Below are 21201 nucleotides of genomic sequence, written 5' to 3' on the forward strand. Positions count from 1 at the left end.
AGTTCCTTCAACCAATAAAAAAGACATTTGGAGCACATCCGTGGAGCAGTATTTCATTCTGATAGGCTGCGGTCTGAATGGAGGGAGGGAGGGGGGTTGTGAAACTCATGGCATAGCCAGCAAGGCAAGCACGCGTTTTCTGAGAAAGCGAGACCTAAACGAACTGAATGCAGGAATTAAACAGAGAAACGAAACTAGGATTTGCGTCAGTTCCCTATCAGAATACTATGCCAATGGATGTTTTCATGGGGACCCCTTGGCTTTTAAATGTGCTGTTTTTAATGTATAGGCAGACATGGAGAAGAACTATACGACGTTTGTTTCACTGATATTTAAAATGATCTTATGTGATACAACGAGCCATTCTGTTGTTACCTGCGCCTATACAGTAGCCAACGTTGCTAAAGTTTGATTAAATTAATGTTTGTGCTGTCATTTTAGGAAGTAGTTCTGTAAAGAGTTATGAAAATATGCTATGATCAAGACCACATAACAATTTCTGTAATTTATCAAACGGGAATGCAAGTTTTACAGTGACACAAACCAACTAATATCACAAATCCTTTGCCAAATACATATTGTTGATGTGCGTGTTTTTCCACTATAATAATGTCACCTCCTGGAGGATGATTTCATTAAGGAACTGGAACTTAAGCTATTATTCTACACTTTTAATAGAATAATACGGGTTTTCTTAACAGGTTGATGTTTTTTGTTAGTTAAACAGAATGGAAAATGAAATAGAGGATATGGGAAATACGTATACATTGATTACCAGTAAAAACAATGTCCTTTGAATACACCTGACATCTTTTTTTTTTAATAATAGGCTACTTTATTTTTTAAAAACATTGGACATGGCAAAAATTAAAACATTGGCTCAGTCCAAAGTAGTGAAACTGATGAAAAATAGCCCATATGTTCACTTAATTGTGATATTGAGAAATAAAAACTAATATGATTTCTATCTTGTAATTGTGAGTTTAATAGTTTTAACATTTTATCCAATATATTAAGACATGATGACAGGTATATGACAATGTACTGCAAAGTGGTGTGTGGATTGCTACAGAAATGAAACTCTTTATTATGATCAACTTATGATTCATAGTCCCGTCAACCGCTTTTTTATAGCATTTCCCTTATGATAGATATCAGCACTATTTGCCACATCAGCGTATCAATACTAAGGGAATGAAGTAGACGTCAAATTGTTGGCATGCATATTCAGTTGCACAAATGCAAAAGACTTAGTGTCGTATTTGCACTAACTCAAAAGTCAAGTAGCCTATATAAAGCCAGGTGTCTGAATTTTTTTTAAATGCCATGAATCATGTTTCCAGCTTAACGTGCATCTTGAAATAGACTTTAATGGAAGTTTTCTGATTCACTTCTACACGCTAAAGGAGAACATGGTTATATTGCTATTTACATCTTAAAATGACTGGATTACTGTGAAAAATGAAAACACTTCACATATGCTGCTAGGAAGAATGTGGTAATATGTCTTTCCCATGTTGGGGCATGCTGACTGCTGGCTCACGCAACAACAGTTCCATCATCAAAATGTCAACAATCACAATTCCTAGTCAACGTGCCTAGTCAATGTCCTAGTCAATTCCTAGTCAATGATTACACATTGCATTTTAAGACTGCACATTGTTGGTATTTAGTAAACTGCTATTACTACTACTACTACTAATAATAATACTAATACAATAGTGATACCATACATTTTTTTATTAAAAAACAAAAACAAAAAAATACTATAGCAACAACAAGCTTGTCATAATATATACATAAACTGTATAATGGGTATAATGTTAGGCAGTTATGTTTAGTTAAATCTGAATTTTACAGATACATGAGACAACATAACTAGAACTTGAATAATACAATGAACATCTGATACATTTTCATATTGACAGTATTTTGGAATATACACTCAGCAAATCAAAGGGAGAGAAATTATGTTTTTAGTGGCATAGAACCAGAAAAAAAGTCCCCCTGTAGTCGATAATTTTATCCCTTAAAACTCATCTTTGATCACCAAAGTTACATATTTAAAAGTCTATAAAATTCTTCATGCCTTAAAATATCTTGAATGTAACTCTACAGCCTAGCCTAATTTAGTATTACATGAATATGCAAATTAGCCCCCGCCTCCACTCACTCACTCACTCAGCTCAGAGATCCACTGGTTGATGATCACACGTTGACCTGATTGGCTACAAGGTAGTTTGTGACGTCAGAAACACCAGCGATTTCAAACCGCGTTTTGAGACTGTCTTCGTTTCACTGCAGTTTTAAGGAGGAAATACTCAGCAATGGTGTTGACTTGTGCATTTGTACATGGTTTGTCTTAAAGCATATTAAAAACACCACATATACATATAAACAACATTAAAAACTTGATTTTCACCACAGGGGGACTTTAAGAATGGCAAAAGAAACCAGAATATACAGAGATGGAAAGCTTCGAACCCATCCAAAATCTAGGATCTGAGCGAAATCTGGTTGTTCCTTCCTCTTTCTACGGTGAATTCATCTGCAATGTAAAGAAGAAAAACGTGTCATGTCATTTTCTGATTATGTTAGTTTGCTTTTCTTAAATATATAGATGCAGTTTTGTTTTGCTTATTAGTGACAGCCCCAAATTACCCAAAAGATATGGTTCTGAGCAACAGCCTGAAAAACCATATTGAATTTAAATAAGGATATAAACTAAATTTTATGGGTTTGAAAATTAATAATACACATTTAAGATTATGCATGGTTAAGTCACTAACCAAATAAGCAAAAGTGTGACATTGACCATGTAAACAATACAATTTAAAATAAAATAAATAAAATAAAATACAACATTGTGAAATTTCTTAATATTTCACTACAATTGCTATGCAAATAATATAATTTGTAATGAAAAAAAGTATTTAACATAGATGTAAATTTAAAAACATTTTTACCCCACTGTATGTAGTCTATATATTTTAGGGCTGTCAAAATAAAAAAAAATATTTAAAATATTTAAAGCAATTAACACAGTAAATGATCGGACTTTCATTCATTCAAGTGCTATTAACCCCATCACCATTCTTCTAGTGGGACGCCCGGTGGCTATTTTTGGTACAGCACCTAAAACTTTTGTTATATCAACTTTAAATTTGGAACACAATTTGGTTAGATATATGGCTTTGATTTTATAGTAATTTTAGAGTAAAAATTATTTTGTATATAAAATTAAAAGTGTTTAGTACAGTGATATACAGTAAATTTAAACGTCCATAATATTTTTACACTTTTATTTTTGGAAGTTTTTCAGCTAATGATCTGCTGAGTGTCTTCTTTACAACAAGATAAAACATAGGTCTATATTCCAAAGCATTCTTGAATTACAACCATTTAAGTTTGGATAGTGCATTTTCATGTCTATTCTCAAAAAGGGGGGGGGGGGGTACAGTTTGGGATTGACACGCAAACGTATGCCAAAATGCCCGCTTTGTCGACAATCCTCGTAAGCACAGTCTTAAATGAGTTAAATAAAGTCTTAAATGACTGTAAAGAGTTGTGAGGCCATGGGATATGTGTCAGGTCCGCTTCTTGTGCTTCAGATCTTTAAGTGACAGCAGCCAAATAAAGCCGCGGCTGGGATGTCTGTCATTAAAGGTGCATTAAGCAACTTTTCATGTTAAAAATACCCGTTTTCTAACCTATACATGCTTAAACAATTGCCTGATGGGCTGAATGAGCCCTTCTCTGATCACTGAGATTGTCTCTATAATCCTGTAAAGTAAAATAAATAAGAGGGATTCGGGCCGGAATTTTAGACTGGGCGTGACGTCATGCGCGTTCACGGCACGCTCACCTGGCTGTGTCTGGCAGGTTTGTGTATTCGCCGCCATTTTCCGTAGAAGATGGATTCTAAGAGACCGGCTTGTAGTTCATTTCAAACACCAACGCAAACTCCACGTAAGATAAAAAAAAGAAAACTTTTGTCCGTGAGCGTGCACACTTCTGGTTGCAGTTTCGCTTGCCGCCAGAGGGGGCATAGTTCTGCAAAAACTCAGAGACTTGCGCAATGCACCTTTAACGTACAACCCCATTTCCAGAATAGTTGGGACTTGGGACATTTTGTAAAATGCAGTAAAATGCAATAAAATCAAGAATCTGTGATTTGACACACTCCACAAAAGTTGGTACAGAGGCACGTTTACCACTGTGTCACATCACCTCTCCTTTTAATTACCACTTTTTAATCATTTGGGAATTGAGGATACTAATTGCTGAAGTTTTGCAAGTGGAATTATTGCCCAATCTTGTCTGATACAAGACAGCTGCTCAACAGTTTCAATAAGAGACAGATCTGGAATGGCACATCCACTATAGAGTGACTAGAAACCACTCAGTTTTAGCATGTGCAGAAAGAATGAGGCCTGGCACTGTCTTGTTTCCCAGGAAAGGTGTCATCTTGATGGCAGTTTATGTCTCTGTATAATGCAAATATATGCCTCCACGTCAGTGGTACCTTCACACAAATGCAAGTCACCCATGCCGTTTGCACTGATGCACCCCATACCATGACAAATGTTTGCTTTTGCACTTGTTGCTGATGAAAATCTGGATGGTCCCTGTTGTCTAAGGGACTGAGAACTCGATGTCTGTTTTTCCCAAAAACAAGCTGGACATGGAGTCATCTGACCACAGCACACATTTCCACTGTGTTTTAGAGCATCTGAGATGAGCTCGGGCTCAGAGAACTCGCCGGCATCTCCGCATAGAACTGATGTATAGCTTTCTCTTTGCGTAACAGAGATTCAAGTGGCATTCCTTAATGCAGCGTCAGACTTTGTTAAGTGAGAAAGACTGAGAAGCTCCTTTTCCACCCAAACATAATACCATCACCTATTACCAATTCACCTACTCATTGTGGACTGTTTCAAAAGAGTTGGATAATCTAACCTTTATAATCTTTTCACTTTTATTTTGCCTCTGTCCCAACTTTTTTGTAGTGTGTCGCAGCCATCAATATAAATTTTTTTTATATTTACAAAATACAATTATGTTGGTCAGTGAAAACATTGGAAAACTTTTCTTTACACTTTTGTCAGTTAAAAAAGGTTCAAGATAATTAACGAATCACAGATTGTGAATTTTAGTGTTCCAACTTTTCTGGAAATGGGGTTGTAAATCAAAGAACAAAAGACAAAGAAAAAAGAAAAATCACTTACTACTCTTGACTGAATAACTTCTGTAGCTTTAATAAGGATTAATCTATAATAAATTTATAATGTATGCAGTGAGGAACCGTGAAGTAACTTTATTTAATTTCTGTATATTTCCTACCTGTTAGATCAAATATTTAAAATAACTGCTTTTATGTTGTTTCTGCATTAATTTGGAGATTAAAGGTGCAGTAGGTGATTTGGGAAATGCTAATGTTAGCCTGCTAGCATTGAAAGCATACGATCCCACCCTCCCTGCAAATCGCCGTCCAAACCATGCCTCCTCCACAACACATGAAGGCACACACACACATCTGCTCTCAGCAAAGGGTCACAAGAGACAGCGTTAAACTACCTCATGTCTCAAAGCACATAAAATAAAGCACAAAACAATAATAATGAACGTAACAACTTGGAGAGCTCTGACCAGTACCACCTGACTGCTGCAGATTCATTGCGGTGTTGATGCTGTTGATATGGAAACGCATAATTCAAATGTGCGAGGACATGAACAGCGCCGGTTGGAGCGTCACGGGGTTGCCATCTCTTAATTACGGTAGTTATGGTGTGAACGCAGCATACGCTCGTTGTTTTGGAGGAACTGTAAATGGTGGCTGCTGTTTGTTTGCGGTGCTCCATGACCAACATCTGTCTAAATCTTTATAGCATGAAACGCGCTGATGACGTATGATGTCTGCGTGAACAGGGTGCGTGAAGGTATGTAAAAACAAACCCTGGCAGGCAGGTAGGACATTGTATTATTTCATTCGGACCGAATATAATGATTGGATTTTGGATTTACATTTTATGGTCCTATGCCTTCCACAGCCAATATATATTTATAAAAACACATTTAGACCATTTAACATAGTGATTGCTATCAGGATATGAGGAGACGTTCAACCAGTATAACAAAAAATCTTTCTGTAGAGAATCACCTATTGCACCTTTAACTGTGAAATTATTACAATTTAAAAATGTATTCAAAGCTTTAATGTTAGGTGCGATCAATCATGATTAATTACAGAAAAATAAGCAATTAATTAGTTCATTTTTTTAAATCGATTGACAGCACTAATATATATATAGTTTTCAAAAATGTAAAAGATTATATTTACAGCGCTTTCAAACTCAAAGGGACTGAGGTGCTGGGTGATAATTTCAAACATTCCAGGAGACATCGGAGGTTCAGGAGAGGAACATGCATGTTGGACTGGACCACTGAGAAATGAGGACATCAAAGAAAGTAAAAGAAAATCATTAGTATCAGTTCATACAATCAAATTAAATATTAATCTGAAAGAAATGAAGATACTCACTTCCGACGGGAAATTGGAACTAACTGTGTCTGAATGTAAGGACAAACTGGAAAAGGAAAAAACAACAATAAAAAAACAGCATTTTAGCATATGCTATTTCTAATCTTTCTACAACTGCGCACTTTTCACAAATATAGTTAAAAAATAGGGCCAGAAACAAATGGTCAGTGAAAAGAGGTGCTCAACTTTAATTAAATATTAAAATAAATATTAAATGAGCTAATAAGAATGAATGGTTTTCAACTTTGAAACACAAGTACAGTATAAAACTTTGATTTGTGTGACTTTATAATTTTCTAACAAAAAAATTAGCTCAATGTTAAAATTGACCGGAGTTCTCCTTTAATGTTTACTTCATGAAGTAAACATTAAAGGAAAACTCCGGTCAATTTTAACATTGAGCTCATTTTTTTGTAAATTTGGAGTGCTGTCAATACAGAGAACAACGACAAAAATCGGTGTTGCCTACACCGTGTTATCCTCTTTTTAAAATTTGCACCCTGTTGACTTCAATGGGGCAATGTTTAAACCTGCTTTTACCCTCTTAACATCCTTGATGTGTCATTACAAGTGCACAGCCATGTGAGTGATTCCTTCATAGTGATATCCTATGCGTTAGGTTTAGTTTCCTATGATCACGCGTGTGAACTTGACAATCGATTACTGTGGACTTCGACCGAAAACAGGATGTAAATACAGGTATGTGCGCTGGCTGAAATAACATCATTTTTATTCATATCTTTCACATCTACTGCAGTCAGATTCACCCGTGATCACTCTGAAGGAATCACTCACATTGGCTGTGCACTTGTAATGACACATCAAGGATGTTAAGAGGGTAAAAGCAGGTTTAAACATTGCCCCATTGAAGTCAACAGGGTGCAAATTTTAAAAAGAGTATAACACGGTGTAGGCAACACCGATTTTTGTCGTTGTTCTCTGTATTGACAGCACTCCAAATTTACAAAAAAATTAGCTCAATGTTAAAATTGACCAGAGTTCTCCTTTAACATTCAATCGAAAAAAAGTGTATTAAACATAAATAAAATGAAACACTCCAGTGGCCTAGACAAGAAATGTACAGTTTTCTTGTACTTGCTTATAATGTTTTCTGCTATCCTGCAGCCTGAACCTCTGTAGGCAAACCAGCCTTACAATAGATAATATGAGAGATCAGATAAAGAGATTTCCTGAGCCTTCCTGCCATTTCTTAGGCGTGTCACAACTGTTCAGAATGTTTTCATTTTTTGTGATTGAGAAACAGTAACAGGGCTGTACACAAAATATGGAACACAGTGAAATATTATAAACCAGATAAAGTTTATAGACATCTAACCTTTGTTTTGCTGGCTATTGTAATGTTTTCCAAAAGCCTCGTCCTTCGGGATGTCGGGGTAAAGGAACTTCAGAGGATTCTCTGGGACAACACCATCTGCAATGACCTTATAGTCCCGTATTATATCAGCAATGGGCAAGGCGTTGAGACGGTTTTTCGTGTATGGCTCTACAGAGATGAACTTTGGGTCTCCTGTGGGCAGAATACATGTGCTTAAGATTATTTAAAAACATATTACAATTAAGACAATACAACAAAGACAAATTAAAATAAGGACACTTGAATTGTAGCTATAAGATAAAAGGCAACTTCTAAATTTTGGAACAACACCAAGGCTGGAATTTCCCTCAGCAAATCCAAGTGAGGATATAACTTGGATAACAACTGCTTAACTTGGCACGAGTTCCTGAACTGGGTGGGCTTGCAAACAGAACAGTTTAACTGTTCACTGCGTGGAACTTGTTTTGTGTTACTATCTTTGTTTTACAACTGGACACCTGTGACATCATGTCTCCTACCTGTGAATATGGTCAAACATAATATATAGCAGAAAAACAAACCATTTTCGTCCTGTTCAACCCAGGTGAAGGTGATTCCTCCAAGGTGACTTTCGCTAAAGCGTAGCAGGAATGTCCCTGGCTTCTTCTCCTTCAATAAGGCGCGTTCCATCTCTTTACTCACAAATCCCATTATGTAACTGACAACCAAAAACAGCAGAATTCATTGAGAAGGAGAAAGAAGTTTTGCAAAGAGCAACAAATTAATCCAGAATGGCAGATAAATCAAAAGAACTCTCATTTATAAATATACTGATTCATATATTTGGTTAAAACAGTTCAACCTAATTTAAAGTAGTTTACCAAATAGTTGTATTAATGCATTGCATGGTTATTAGAATAACAGAGCTATTATGTGTTCCATTTATCATGCAAGAAGATTAGGCCACTGACCCATCAATCCAAACAGGAAGTAAATGTTTCTTAATAAGGTCCAGGATAGAGTCTAGCCACAGCCAAAAACTAAATGATTTGCCGGGGATGTTTTCCTGAGAGCAACAACAAAAAAATAACAACATTGGATTAATATTGTTGTGCTTTTCATGATGCTCAAGTACAATTTGAACATAACAAGAGAATATAATATTTATTCAATATTACCTTCCAGAACTTGGACCAAGAAACCTGGCAGTCATTAAAAGATGCGTGTTGACCTTCAGAAACAATTACAAAACACTGTTTAGATGCAGGCAAAAATACGTTCACAATAAAACGGAAAAAAAGGAAAACCGAAACACACAGTGTAAAACAGCCGACAATGATATAAAATGTCCTATTATACTATAACATCATAATGATCCAATGTTTTCATAAAAACATACCCAGAAGTTTATCTCCCAGCATGTTAAGCTGCTCCTTGTTGAGTCCTCGGCCTGCAAAACTTGAGAACTGCCAACTGAGCACCTCAGAGAGTTGGCTCCAACTTGCCCGCAAAGGGTTACCGAAGAACCCAAGGTTCTAAACATGTCAGAGAAGTTCAAATAGTACTGTGAGTCAAGTCTGGTCACTGATTAAAACTATGACCTCTAGTTCTTTTAGTCATATAATACAACACTAGACCACATGCAGACCGTAACCATGTTTCTACCAAGTGCTGCAAGCTCTGGACAAGATACTTTAAGTCTAGATATCCATTCATTTGCATCTGCATCAGAACTTAGAAGCCCACCTTAGGGTCGTCAGTTAGCAAGTTGTACCACATGACGGAGGCCCAGCCCCCTGGAAGCTGACTGACATTGGAGATGACCACCAGTGGCAGGGAGCACGTCTGCACAGGAAAAAATATAAACCAAGTAAGCGGTATTATGGTTAATAAAAAAAAAAAATACCATAAAAGCATTGTATTAGCACACTTATTTCCCATGCAAATGATTACAGCTGTTCTTGTCAGAATTGTAAATTGTCATGTAATCATTTATAAAACATGTAATTTATGAATCAATATAAATAAAACATTACAGACAAAAATATGAGTCATAATTTTCAATGAAACTTTAAATACAACTACTCCTACATATTTTCCTGTAAAGTGATGAACATTGAGAAATACAATATACCATTAAAACTGACTTGACTTAAAAAAAATATCTAAGTATGGCTATAGTAGTAAAATATTTCTGTTTCAAATGTCATTTTGAACTTTCTATTCATCAAAGAATCCAGAAGAAAATGTATAACAGGTTTCCATAAAAATATATTTCTGAGGGATCAAGTGACACTGAAGACTGGAAATTCAACTTTGCTTTAGATTTTAAGTGTATTTTTCTAAGTGTAAAATTTCTAAGGCATGAATATATATATATATATATATATATATATATATATATATAAGGCATGATTTTATATATATGTAAAATGTATATATGTATGTATGTATGTGTGTGTGACCCTGGACCACAAAACCAGTCACATGGGTACATTTTTTTCAATTGAGATTTATACATCACATGAAAGCTGATTAAATAAGATTTCAATTTATGTATGGTTTGTTAGGATAGGACAATATTTGGCAGAGATACAACTATTGAAAATCTGGAATCTGAGGGTGCAAAAAAATCTAAACATTGAGAAAATCACCTTTAAAGTTGTCCATTTATGTTCGCGATTGTGCTGCATTCACTCACAAAAATAAATGTTTTATATGTTTACATTAGGAAATTTAAAAAATATCTTCATGGAACATAATCTTTACTTAATATACTAATGATTTTTGGCATAAAAGAAAAATCGATAATTTTGACCCATACAGTGTATTGTTAGCTATTGCCACAAATATACCCGTGCGACTTGTGACTGGTTTTGTGATCCAGGGTCACATTTGCAGTACATATGTGTGTGTGTGTGTATATATATATATACACACACACACACACACACACACACACACACACACACACACACACACACACACACACACACACACACCCACACACACACACACACTCTAAAGCACACCTCAAGATCAATATCCAGGCCCTGTAGCATCAGCATGGCCTCAAAGTTGAGTGAGTGTAACTCCTCTGTTACTGACAGGGGACCCTGTAATAAAGAAACACAGTGTTGTTACACTTCAATGCCAAGATCAAGAATATACAGTCAGTGTGAGGCTGCCCTCTGTTGGCACTTGGCAGGATGATGCATCCCACATCGACAAACAACATGACAAAAATATCTCATAACAAGACATAAGACATTATTACGTAGGACTTTTAAGATTAAAAAAATGGGCCACTGTAAGAGACACTGCAGTCTTTCTTACCTCATTTCCTTTTCCTCCGGTAGGACACTTTCTCTCTTTCAGCTGCTGCAGAACACAAAGACACCATGAAACATCTTCCCTCTTAAAGGCACAGTTCACCAAAAAAATTTTAAATATATTTTTTACACCCTCATGTTCATTTTCACACAGCTCATTTGGACAATAGTTTATAGTGGCAACACAATTTCAAGCTCAACAAAGAAAAAAAAGAAAAGAAAAAGAACGCCATGTATGTGAGTTATTCACTTTTTGGAGCCATGGTCACTACAAACTGTCCTAGTATGGAAAAAAAGCTTCACAATTTCTCCTTTTATGTTTCACGGAAAACAACATCAGCAAATGGGTTTGGAAAACATGAGGGTGAGTAAATAATGACTCATTTACTTTCCTACAGTGGGTGAACTAATAATTGAATAGAAAGTCTCATAATAAATCATATTGCTCTTGATATCATGTGCTAGAATTCAGAGTAAAGTACCAGATGCCTGAACTCTACAGAAAGGCAGCCAGTCGACTCCTCAACATCCATCACTTTGGTGTTGTTGGTGAGGATGAAGAACTGTCTGTTCCTATAAGGAAATATCAGTAATGTTAATTATGATATTTTCTGTTTAGTCACAATATCCTCAGTACTGTTAATTACAGTAACCCACTATGTAGAACTGCCACAGAATTTAGCTTGTAAAGCATTGCTGTCTCCCTCCCCCCACACATATCTGAAAAACTCATATTGAGATTCGGCCTAAATAAACAACAGGAAGTTGCTTCTTCTCTTTGAGGTTGAGTGCACTCACACTTTGCCTGGTGGAAGGTCTCTGCACACACAAACAGAAAAGAGTAGAAAAACATGGTCACGTTGGGCTAAACACACCTGTCATACAAACATTGCTTGCAAAAATGATTTTGAAACAGACTTGAATGTAAATGTAAGGAAGAGTATAGGTTATGCTATTGATGATTATAGCGATTATAATATGTGGGTTATACCTAGTGTGCAGTACTTTTTCATGTCCCTGTCATATACTGTGTGTCGTAATATATATTTCACAATTTTAAAGATAGAATTCATATTAGGGATTAATTTATCTTTAATAATTTCACTACTGGTACTTTGGCTTGAGTGGATGTTATTATTTTTTTCATGTGCTGCATTAATGTCTAAGAAACATTCCAGTTTTTTTTTTTTATCTAATCAAAATAAAATAAACAAAGCAATTTGTCTTGGGAAATATTGAATATTGCTACACAGGTTTTTTATAGATTATATATTGTTTTAAATTTGTCTCAGTTGTTAATGAATCTATGTTGAGGCTAACTAAGTGATATATTTATATAATGAACATATACAATGTATTATTCTTCAACTAAAGGCACTTGAGTTCATTGACATCATTCTCCAGGAAGTGACATCATATGTGGTAGGAAAGCAACAGAACAAACCTCAGTAAATATTATGATGAATTATGTGGTGTTTTCTGACATTAGATGGTTTATTTCACTCTAAAACATTCCATGCCGTCTAATAAAAATAACAGAAATCTGTATGACAATATCAATATGATATATAAGAGTAAAAAAACTAAAAATATAAATACATACATACATACATATATATATATATATATATATATATATATATATATATATATATACAGTATATATATATATATATATATATATATATATATATATATATATATATATATATATATATATATATATATATATATATATATATATATATATATATATATATATATATATATATATATATATATATATATATATATATATATATATAAGCTGAATGGCATCCCTCACTGAGCAACGGCTAACTTTAGATTTCCATCTTGTTATGTTCCAGCCTGTTAAAATTCTTGACATTGTGCAAGTAAACAAGTTATAAATATTGTTTAAGTGTCTGATCTTGACCAGATTATATTTCTTCAAGACTCAAGACTTTACCCTTTTACAGAAATATTTCCTCATATTACAGCACCAGTATATTTCTTTTTAATAAGTTGGGTTGAAAAAGTATTGCATGATATGAATAACCCAGTTTTTCAAGATAAAATGTAGACATAATTCAGCAAACATACTTATCGAATGTTGTCTTGACTTTGAGTTGATAATCCACCTCAGGTAATTTAACCAGCAATCTAAAAAGAAAAAAAGTGAACTTAAATGGGCAATATTTGTGTTTGACTAAAGGCAGTGACTCGTTTGCGAAGTTGTTTACATGAAGAGTTTGGAGGAGGCTGTGGTTCATACCTGACCTTGGTGGTAAACTGCACCTGTGTTTTGATGATTAGAGGTTTCTGAGGGTGTGTAGGCATGCAGGGCTGCTTCTCCACCACAAAGGAGCTGCAAACATGACCAGGAAAGATTATCCAGGTCCTGATCATCCAGCACATCCTTTCTATTGTTCTCATTCATTGAGTTTAACGTTTTTATGCCACTATAATCCCAAAGTGAATTGCTGTGCCTTAGTTGTAAATAAATGTAATGTGTTCCCTAAATTGTACCTTTTAATGAGGTGGTAGATGAGGTATTTGACTTGCTCCTCCATCTGAGGTCTCTGGAGAGGGATTGGATCGCTCTCGTAAGTGACTTTCAGAATCAGCTCGCCCAGTTTGTCCAGCTGTCTTTTAATCTGGAACAGACTCTGGGCTGTCACGGTAAACCTGTAAAAGTGAAATCACATAAACATTAGGTTTGATTAAAAGTTTCTAATCTCCTTGCAACCATAAAACTGTAACACAATAACAACACCCTAGAAACCAGCCACGATACTCCAGAAACTGCCTAGCAAGCGTTCAGAAAACCCATGAAACCACCTAGAAAGACGTGCACTTCCGTTTAAAAAGTTTGGAGACTGTACGATTTTTTTTATGTTTATGAAAGCAGTCTCTAATGCTGACCAAGGCTAATACAGTAAAAACAGTAATATTGTGAAATATTATTACAAGTTTTAAAAAGTTAATTTAAAAAGTAATTTATTCCTGTGATGCAAAGCTGAAATTTCAGCATCATTATTCCAGTCTTCGGTGTCACATGATCCCTCAGAAATTGTTCTAATATGCTGATTTGGTGCTTTAAGAAATATTTCTTAATATTATTAATGTTGAAAACAGCAGCTGCTTAACATTTTTTGTAAACCATGACATTTTTTCAAGATAGAAATCTTTATTACATTATAAACATCTTTACTGTCACTTTTGGCCAATTTAATGCATAATGCTTAATATAAGTATATATAAAAAAACAAAACTGACACTAAACTTTTGAACGGTAGTGTACATGCCTTCAAACTCCAAATCTCTTGCAGTTTTACTTCCTCCTTGTCTTTACCTTGAGCATTGTGACAGACTTTTTAGTACGACATTTTAAAAATCTATATTAAACATCAGAACAGAAATATTATATTATTTCTTTTTATTATATTTCTCTATATTTATATAGCGTCATACCAGTTCTGGAGCTGGTCCAGTCCTATCAGAACCGGTCCTCCGATGCAGGCGATCTGCTGTCTCCGTTTCCATTCCTTAAGCTCAGGGTTAAGCTGGGAGGAAATCAGGGCATCGATTTCCTTTATAACATCTGCGATCTTCGACAAAATCTCCTGCAAAGGTACAACAAAGTGCAAAAAAAAAAGTTTAACAATGACCAGCCAACAACAACGCACACATCTGAGCAAAGACGTGTGAAAATCTCTCAAACCACCCGTCTGAGGCAGGAAGTACCCACGGTAGTTCTGAAAGTGCGAAACAATCTAAATAAACAATACCTTTGACAAACGAGAAGAAGAGGAAATGGTTGTGAAGAGAAACACAGAGAGGAGTAATAACAGCCTAGAGAAACACTTGCCTTTCTTTTGAAATCCAGGCGATTCAGTATTTCCTGAAGTGTAGTGACTTCTTGCTTCATGGACAAAGAGTTCCTCTCAACTGGATCTACAGAATTTTAGAGGATGTATTTCAAAAACCATCTCTCATATGCCCATATTATATTATTTGCTATATTATATCATAAAACGGCAGGATGGAGACATTTTTGGAACACATTCTGAAGTTATCATGGTCATGCGATGGCTCACCTCGAAGTTGGAGCGTTTTGTAGCGAAAGTCAAAATCATCCTGCATGTCTTCAAGATACTTCACAGCCTGGTCCAGCATCTGATAGAGCATGTTTGAATAATTCCACATGTCATGCATGCACTTTTTTCATAAACCTAAACCATGTCTGTGATGATAATGCTAAACCAATACTAAACGTGAACTACCTGAACGCTGCTTCTAATCACTGCCACTTTGTTGTCAAGAACTTTCTGCTTCTCCAAAGCGGCTGAGTTTTGCATTGACTTCTCCAGTGGTCCCTGCCATTAATGAAATGGAAACATGAAAAACAGAAGATCAAAATCTACAGCGAGGTCCACATGGAAAATTTGGGATTCAACAATTTTAACCTGGAGAATATACAAAAGTTTAGGTTTAAAAACAAAGAAACATGACGTGACATTGAATAAGAAATAGACTGCATTATCAAAGGTCACAAATCATGTGTATGTGTATATGTGGTTTTGGCATGTTGTTTGTCAAATCTGTGTTGGCAATACCTGTTCCTGCATGCTGGCTGTGGATAAGATGCGTCTTTCTTCCCTCAGGCAGTTACAGATGACGGCAGCCATGTGAATAGTATTCGCCTTGTATTTAACCTGAATGAGTGATGCAACAGCGTTTACTGACGTGAGACCGGGAATTCTATTCACACTACATCGTACGCTGGTAAAAATACTTTTTTTTTTTTTGAACATTATGTTTATTGGGTTTTTCCAAGTTAAACACAAAGTACAACAAAGTACAGAATAATCAAAGCAAATCTTTTATCCCCGCACATATTGCCCTAAACATGCCCCAAATAAACCATGAATAAAATTAAACAAGAAAATATAAAAAGTTCTGTCCTGTTATACCCAAGTAAGAAATGAAGCCACCCCAGTATTTGACAAACAAATCTTGACGCTTTTTCAAACGAAATGCATTTTTCCAAAGGCATGTAAGATGACACTTCTTTAATCCACATGGAAGTAGAAGGTGGATTAGAATCCTTCCATCTCAAAGTTATACATTTTATGGCTGCTAGTAGAGCTAGTCTGACAAATCTCAGATTAATTCTTTGTTGATCAAGTAGTGTAGTATCCCCTAAGAGGGTAAGTCTAGGCTCTCTAGGCACATTAGTACCTACAACTATAGCAATAATCTCTAAGACCCCTTTCCAATATTCTTCCAAGTCAGGACAAGACCACAGAATATGTAGAAGAGTCCCTCTATCTGCTTTACATCTAGGTAAAAATACATTTTAATGTGAAAAAGGATAATCCAGTGGATTTCTGATTAGCTGGAATGTTTTCTGCAATATGTGAGGAAAGCAGGAGAATGTGGGACTCTGGGTGGGAAAAAAGGAGTAGAATCACTGAAGTTTATTGCTGTTATGTAAAGGTTAACAATCAATATAGCTTTTAAAATGTACAGCATAATTTGAAGTTGCACTTTATTTTACAGTACGTGCACTGACTGTGTGCTTACCTAAGAAAGTACTGGGTAATGTAAGGTAACTACATGGGTTAAGGTTAGGTTTAGGGGTAGGTTCAGGGTTAGTACCTAGTTTTTACCCAGTTATTGTAATTTGCTTTTGTCGGTGTTTTTAATATCCATATTGAAGTACCCGCTTCATTAAGGTGGAATTTAAAGTTCTAAAAATAATTGGCTGACAGTAAACGCTCAACACCATTTACAGGAATCATGTATCATGGGGAATGTGGCATAACAAAGAGTTAAGTAATCTTGGAAAGTGAAAGTTAAAATGAATAACCATTGATGTAAATGAAACAGATCATGGCTAAAATCTAATGCATGAAGTTATAGAGGTCTGTTTTGTTTCCAGTTAAGAAATGGGTTTGATTTTTAGCAGATTTGATGTCATGAGATACAAAAAGCAATCATGTTTAATGTCATAATTAATGCTGAACCTGATGCAACACGTCTATACGCCCCATGTTTGATTTGAAAGCATATGGCAGAGGGAAAAATTACTAGTGAAAATCAACTTATTTTAGTCTGGTCATCACACAAATCGCTTTAGAAGAGTGCACTTTAATTTTTTAGTGATTGAGTCCTTGAAATACAGAATTTGCAGACTTTCAGATTCATTCAGGGGTTTAAGTGACATTTGTTAGATGGTACAGAAAATAATAATCATCTGTCAAGTTCTTTTGAACTTTTCTGTTTTTAGACAAAAAATATTGTGGGTGTTTCGTCTAGACGTTCTTTTTTTCATGCAATATTGATGATATTTGTAAAGGTTTTCAAACAAAAAAAAACCCCAACCATTTTTGCAGCCTCCCTAAAAACAGTCTATGTAAATAAGAAAAAAAAAAAATGCTGTCTCCCCACACTGTGCTCTGTCATTTTGTGTTTTGGGGTAGCAACACCAGTTACAGACAGCTATGTAATTTTTTTTAACAAAGCGAAACCCCCGACCTTTGATTCTTCGGTGGAAGTTTCTCTGAATTTATCTACTAAGAAATCCCCATAGCACCCACTCATGAAAATTCTGCACAGCTGAATGGAATGTCTTCAGCAGCCTGAAAATACATGAGAGTTTGCTTTTGTCAGTGATTTTAATCTAATTTTCTTGTTGTCTTCCTACAAGACTTCCTTTCAAGACTTTGCAACAACACATCAAAATAGTATCTTATATCAGTGTACATATCAGCAATTGCGTATAGACTGCTGGTAAATATTCTAACTTACTAAATGTGGTAAACTCTATGTGAGGTAGGTGACCTCAGTGCTAATTTTTGGATAGGACTGTTTCCACTGAAGTCCATGAAAAGTTATCAGAAACCACATCTGAATGCACAAGCATCCGTTGACAACCGAATACAGCACTTTATAATTAACATTTACTTGAGATATATTATTGTTATATAATTAGCTTGTTGACTATTACTCTAAATCTCAATATTTAGCATTATGGATTATTTCCTGCATTTAAATTAACATTCATATCAACACTTCACAAGTACATATGCGCACTTTCCTTTTCTTTCACTTCTCAGAGTAGGTGAGAAAAAATAGGCAAGGAGGCATCACTAAACGAAACTACGCTTTTGATGAACAACTATAATTTAAAGGGCAAGACAAATGCTTTCTTTAATGGAAATGATGATGCCCAGGGTTGCATCGGACGGGTGGAAATAACAGGAGGGCAATGTGCATCTGTTACCTGTATCTGATGAAATATTCGTTTTAGGTTGTGCCTATGAAGAAAGTTTTGCTCCTGAGAACACTGTCTCTCCAGCTGAATGAGGAAGTTATTGAAGAGTACAGTAGCCATAGATTCATGGTTTGAAGCTGTTTCCCTGTGGCGATGAAAATTAAAATGCTTTAGGAGGAGGCATAATACCTTTATGCACTGGAATTGTGTTACAAACATAACTTGTATTATGAGAATCAGAATATTTTAGATTGAATGTTCTGTGATTGCTTTGGGATGGAAATTTCAAATGCGATTGAAAACACTCATTCTGATCAATATGTACAAACATCCACATACCAATCTTGGCTTTCAATCCAGTTGGCCAACACCTGCCTCAGCTCCATTGGAAAGTTGTCATCATAAAAAAAGTCCACCTGTTCGAGGAACTTAATATCCAGTTGCTGGATTTGTTTCCATTGACTCATTGTGTTGCTGGGAAGAAAAGCAAAAAGGATAGAATTTAATATTGATTTCGACTTAAAAATAAATCAATGAATGAAAATATATTGCAATATATCAAATAAATAAAAACTATATTGCAATGAATCATATCAAAGCAATGGTAACTAAAACTGATACGTTCAACTAATTTTAGGAGAAATCAGCGGAGATAACATCATCTTTTTAACCAATTATAAATGCTACAGCGGTTGAAACCACTACCATCCATGATCATCATCTTCTTATCATACTCTTGAGGTGACAGTAAAGATAGTAAGATTCTGAGAATCTCAAATTGATTTGTGACCATGTCAATGAATGCTGAATAACGGAACTGATATAATCTGAATTAGAAGGTTCTTTTGTTTCAGCATGTTAAAAAACTATATTTGAAATTTGTTCCCAATGTTTTTGCTGTAATGAATTACATATTAACTATATACTTATAAATTAAAAGTTTAATGGAGAGAATTGCACTAGCAAAAGCAACAGGTTCGATTCCAAGGAAATTTGCATGGACTGAACTGACCTTGAATGGAGTGCAAGTTGCCTTAGATAAAAGCATTTGATGCTGACATTTATTGTGGATATGATTTTGTGAAACACTTTGTGTTTACTATTACAACTACTTTAGTAGTGGGATAGGTAAGAACAACAGCACTGTTCTGCTTGACAACTAATTTACACGGCTCAGGAATAAATTCTTTATTTTGTAAACTATTTAATGTGCATTAGAGTATTATATTAAAATTTGAAACATGTAGTGCAAGATGTTATATATTTCCCAGCCTCTCCTAACTTTCAGCAATAACTTTCATATAAACATCACATTTCATAAATCAAACTTGTACACAAATTTCAATTCTTTAATTGGTAATATCTGCATTAAAACCCAATCTAAGGTCCAAAAGAATTACCTGTTGCTCTTATGAAAGACACTCCAGAGAAGGTCACACAATGAACCTGATTTTTTCAGAGTAACTAACCAGCAACAGCCACGCTTTAACCAGAAGTTCCTCAAGAGTCTTGCCCACAGAATACTACCCCGATCCGGCTAGAGACGCTTCAGATGTTCCTAGAAGTCTGGAGATGTGTGTAAGGTCCAGTTTTCGCTCATGAATGAAGTCCTTTAGGGCACGAATGTCTGCTATCTTATCCAGTGATCATGACTGAACGGGTAAACAGGTGGGTTCTTCAAGGAAACGTTGAGCACTTCACGAACACGGAAACAAAGTAGCAGAAAAAACTCAAGGGGAACTCCCCTATATGACAGCAAGTGTGTTAGTAGGGTATTTTATATTGACTGCCCCAATCTGACTCACACCTTCAGGATGGTTGATGCTCTTTGGGCCTGCACTTAAAAAAATTAAGGGATTTTTTTTTTTTTTTTCAGTTAATTAATTAATTTAAGAACACTTTACCACGGAATTAGTTTTGGTCGATAAAATAAGAATGAATCAAGTTCATTGGAACAAACCATATTTAGTTGAGTCATATTATTCATGTTCATAATTTTAATCAGTCTGATATTAGCTAATCCTTCGTCACCCACTCTTCAACACAAGGTAACCACAAAATTCAAACAGAAACTCTTCCAAATGTCCACAATAACTGAACATTAACAAATAATTTAAATTTTTTTAGTAAATTTACTTTCCCATTGCAATCCCTTGCAAAGCATGCTGGGAACTACAAGCACACTGCCCAGTTAGTTGTCAACAAAAACGATTCATTTAGGCTAGGTGCAACATTAATCAAGTAAACTTTTTAAATAGCCTATATTAGGTGAATCGAACACAACGAAATTAATTTGTGACAAAATGTTCAAAAAATAGCTCATTTTAATTCATTCAACGGAACAAGAGCCAACAATAATTTTATGACGGTATCAAAAACACCGACCACATTTCTCACATACTTTTTATTTTACATGTTGTATTTATGTACAAACATGATTTATTTTCACATGTATTGCCATGTTAAATATAATATATTTTCTTCATACATTTATTTCTATTTCTTTACCACAGAAAAGTCAATATTGCGTGTATTATTATTTTTTAATTAATAATACGATTGCTTTACCGTATATGCTAAGGCTAGCCCTAACCCTAACTATCAGTTGTACACAAATGTACGTGTTTTACTGTAACATTTTATATAATTTTTCCTAACTATCCGTGTTCTCGCAGTGACCGCCCGGCCACATGGTGACGCTCCATTGCTCCATTGGTTTCTTTTCACTACA

At 35.1% G+C, this 21201-nt stretch overlaps 1 protein-coding gene across 2 annotated transcripts; it reads right to left on the reverse strand.

Moving 5' to 3' along the window:
• Positions 1-1347: 1347 nt before the first annotated feature.
• On the reverse strand, positions 1348-20219 carry stat4 (signal transducer and activator of transcription 4). Of its 2 annotated transcripts, none has more exons than XM_081368825.1 (24): positions 19871-20219; positions 18810-18944; positions 18480-18615; positions 15808-15906; positions 15475-15567; positions 15289-15367; positions 15060-15145; positions 14663-14814; positions 13718-13876; positions 13464-13556; positions 13292-13351; positions 11987-12007; positions 11671-11761; positions 11193-11234; positions 10889-10972; positions 9603-9701; positions 9256-9391; positions 9035-9087; positions 8828-8922; positions 8438-8574; positions 7878-8069; positions 6542-6587; positions 6341-6443; positions 1348-2548 (listed from the first exon to the last, which is right to left on the reverse strand). In XM_081368825.1, the coding sequence occupies exons 2-24, from the start codon at positions 18935-18937 to the stop codon at positions 2534-2536; spliced, it is 2199 nt and encodes a 732-aa protein (XP_081224951.1). In that variant the 5' UTR covers positions 18938-18944; positions 19871-20219; the 3' UTR covers positions 1348-2533. The 2 variants fall into 2 exon arrangements, with proteins under 2 accessions (XP_081224951.1, XP_081224950.1); XM_081368824.1 differs by having other exon boundaries at positions 11193-11237.
• Positions 20220-21201: the final 982 nt, after the last annotated feature.

The sequence above is a fragment of the Scardinius erythrophthalmus genome, assembly GCF_964197995.2.
Source record: "Scardinius erythrophthalmus genome assembly, chromosome: 6".
NCBI classification, from domain to species: domain Eukaryota; kingdom Metazoa; phylum Chordata; class Actinopteri; order Cypriniformes; family Leuciscidae; genus Scardinius; species Scardinius erythrophthalmus.

Excerpts from the sequence above, each read along its gene's own strand:
- stat4 (XM_081368824.1), bottom strand. The coding sequence starts at position 18,937 with ATGAGTCAATGGAAACAAATCCAGCAACTGGATATTAAGTTCCTCGAA. Across the intron at positions 11,238-11,670 it reads CTGTAGAGTTCAGGCATCTG|CAGCTGAAAGAGAGAAAGTG; the intron begins GTACTTTACTCT and ends TGTGTTCTGCAG. Across the intron at positions 9,088-9,255 it reads GCTGGGAGATAAACTTCTGG|GTCAACACGCATCTTTTAAT; the intron begins GTATGTTTTTAT and ends TTGTTTCTGAAG.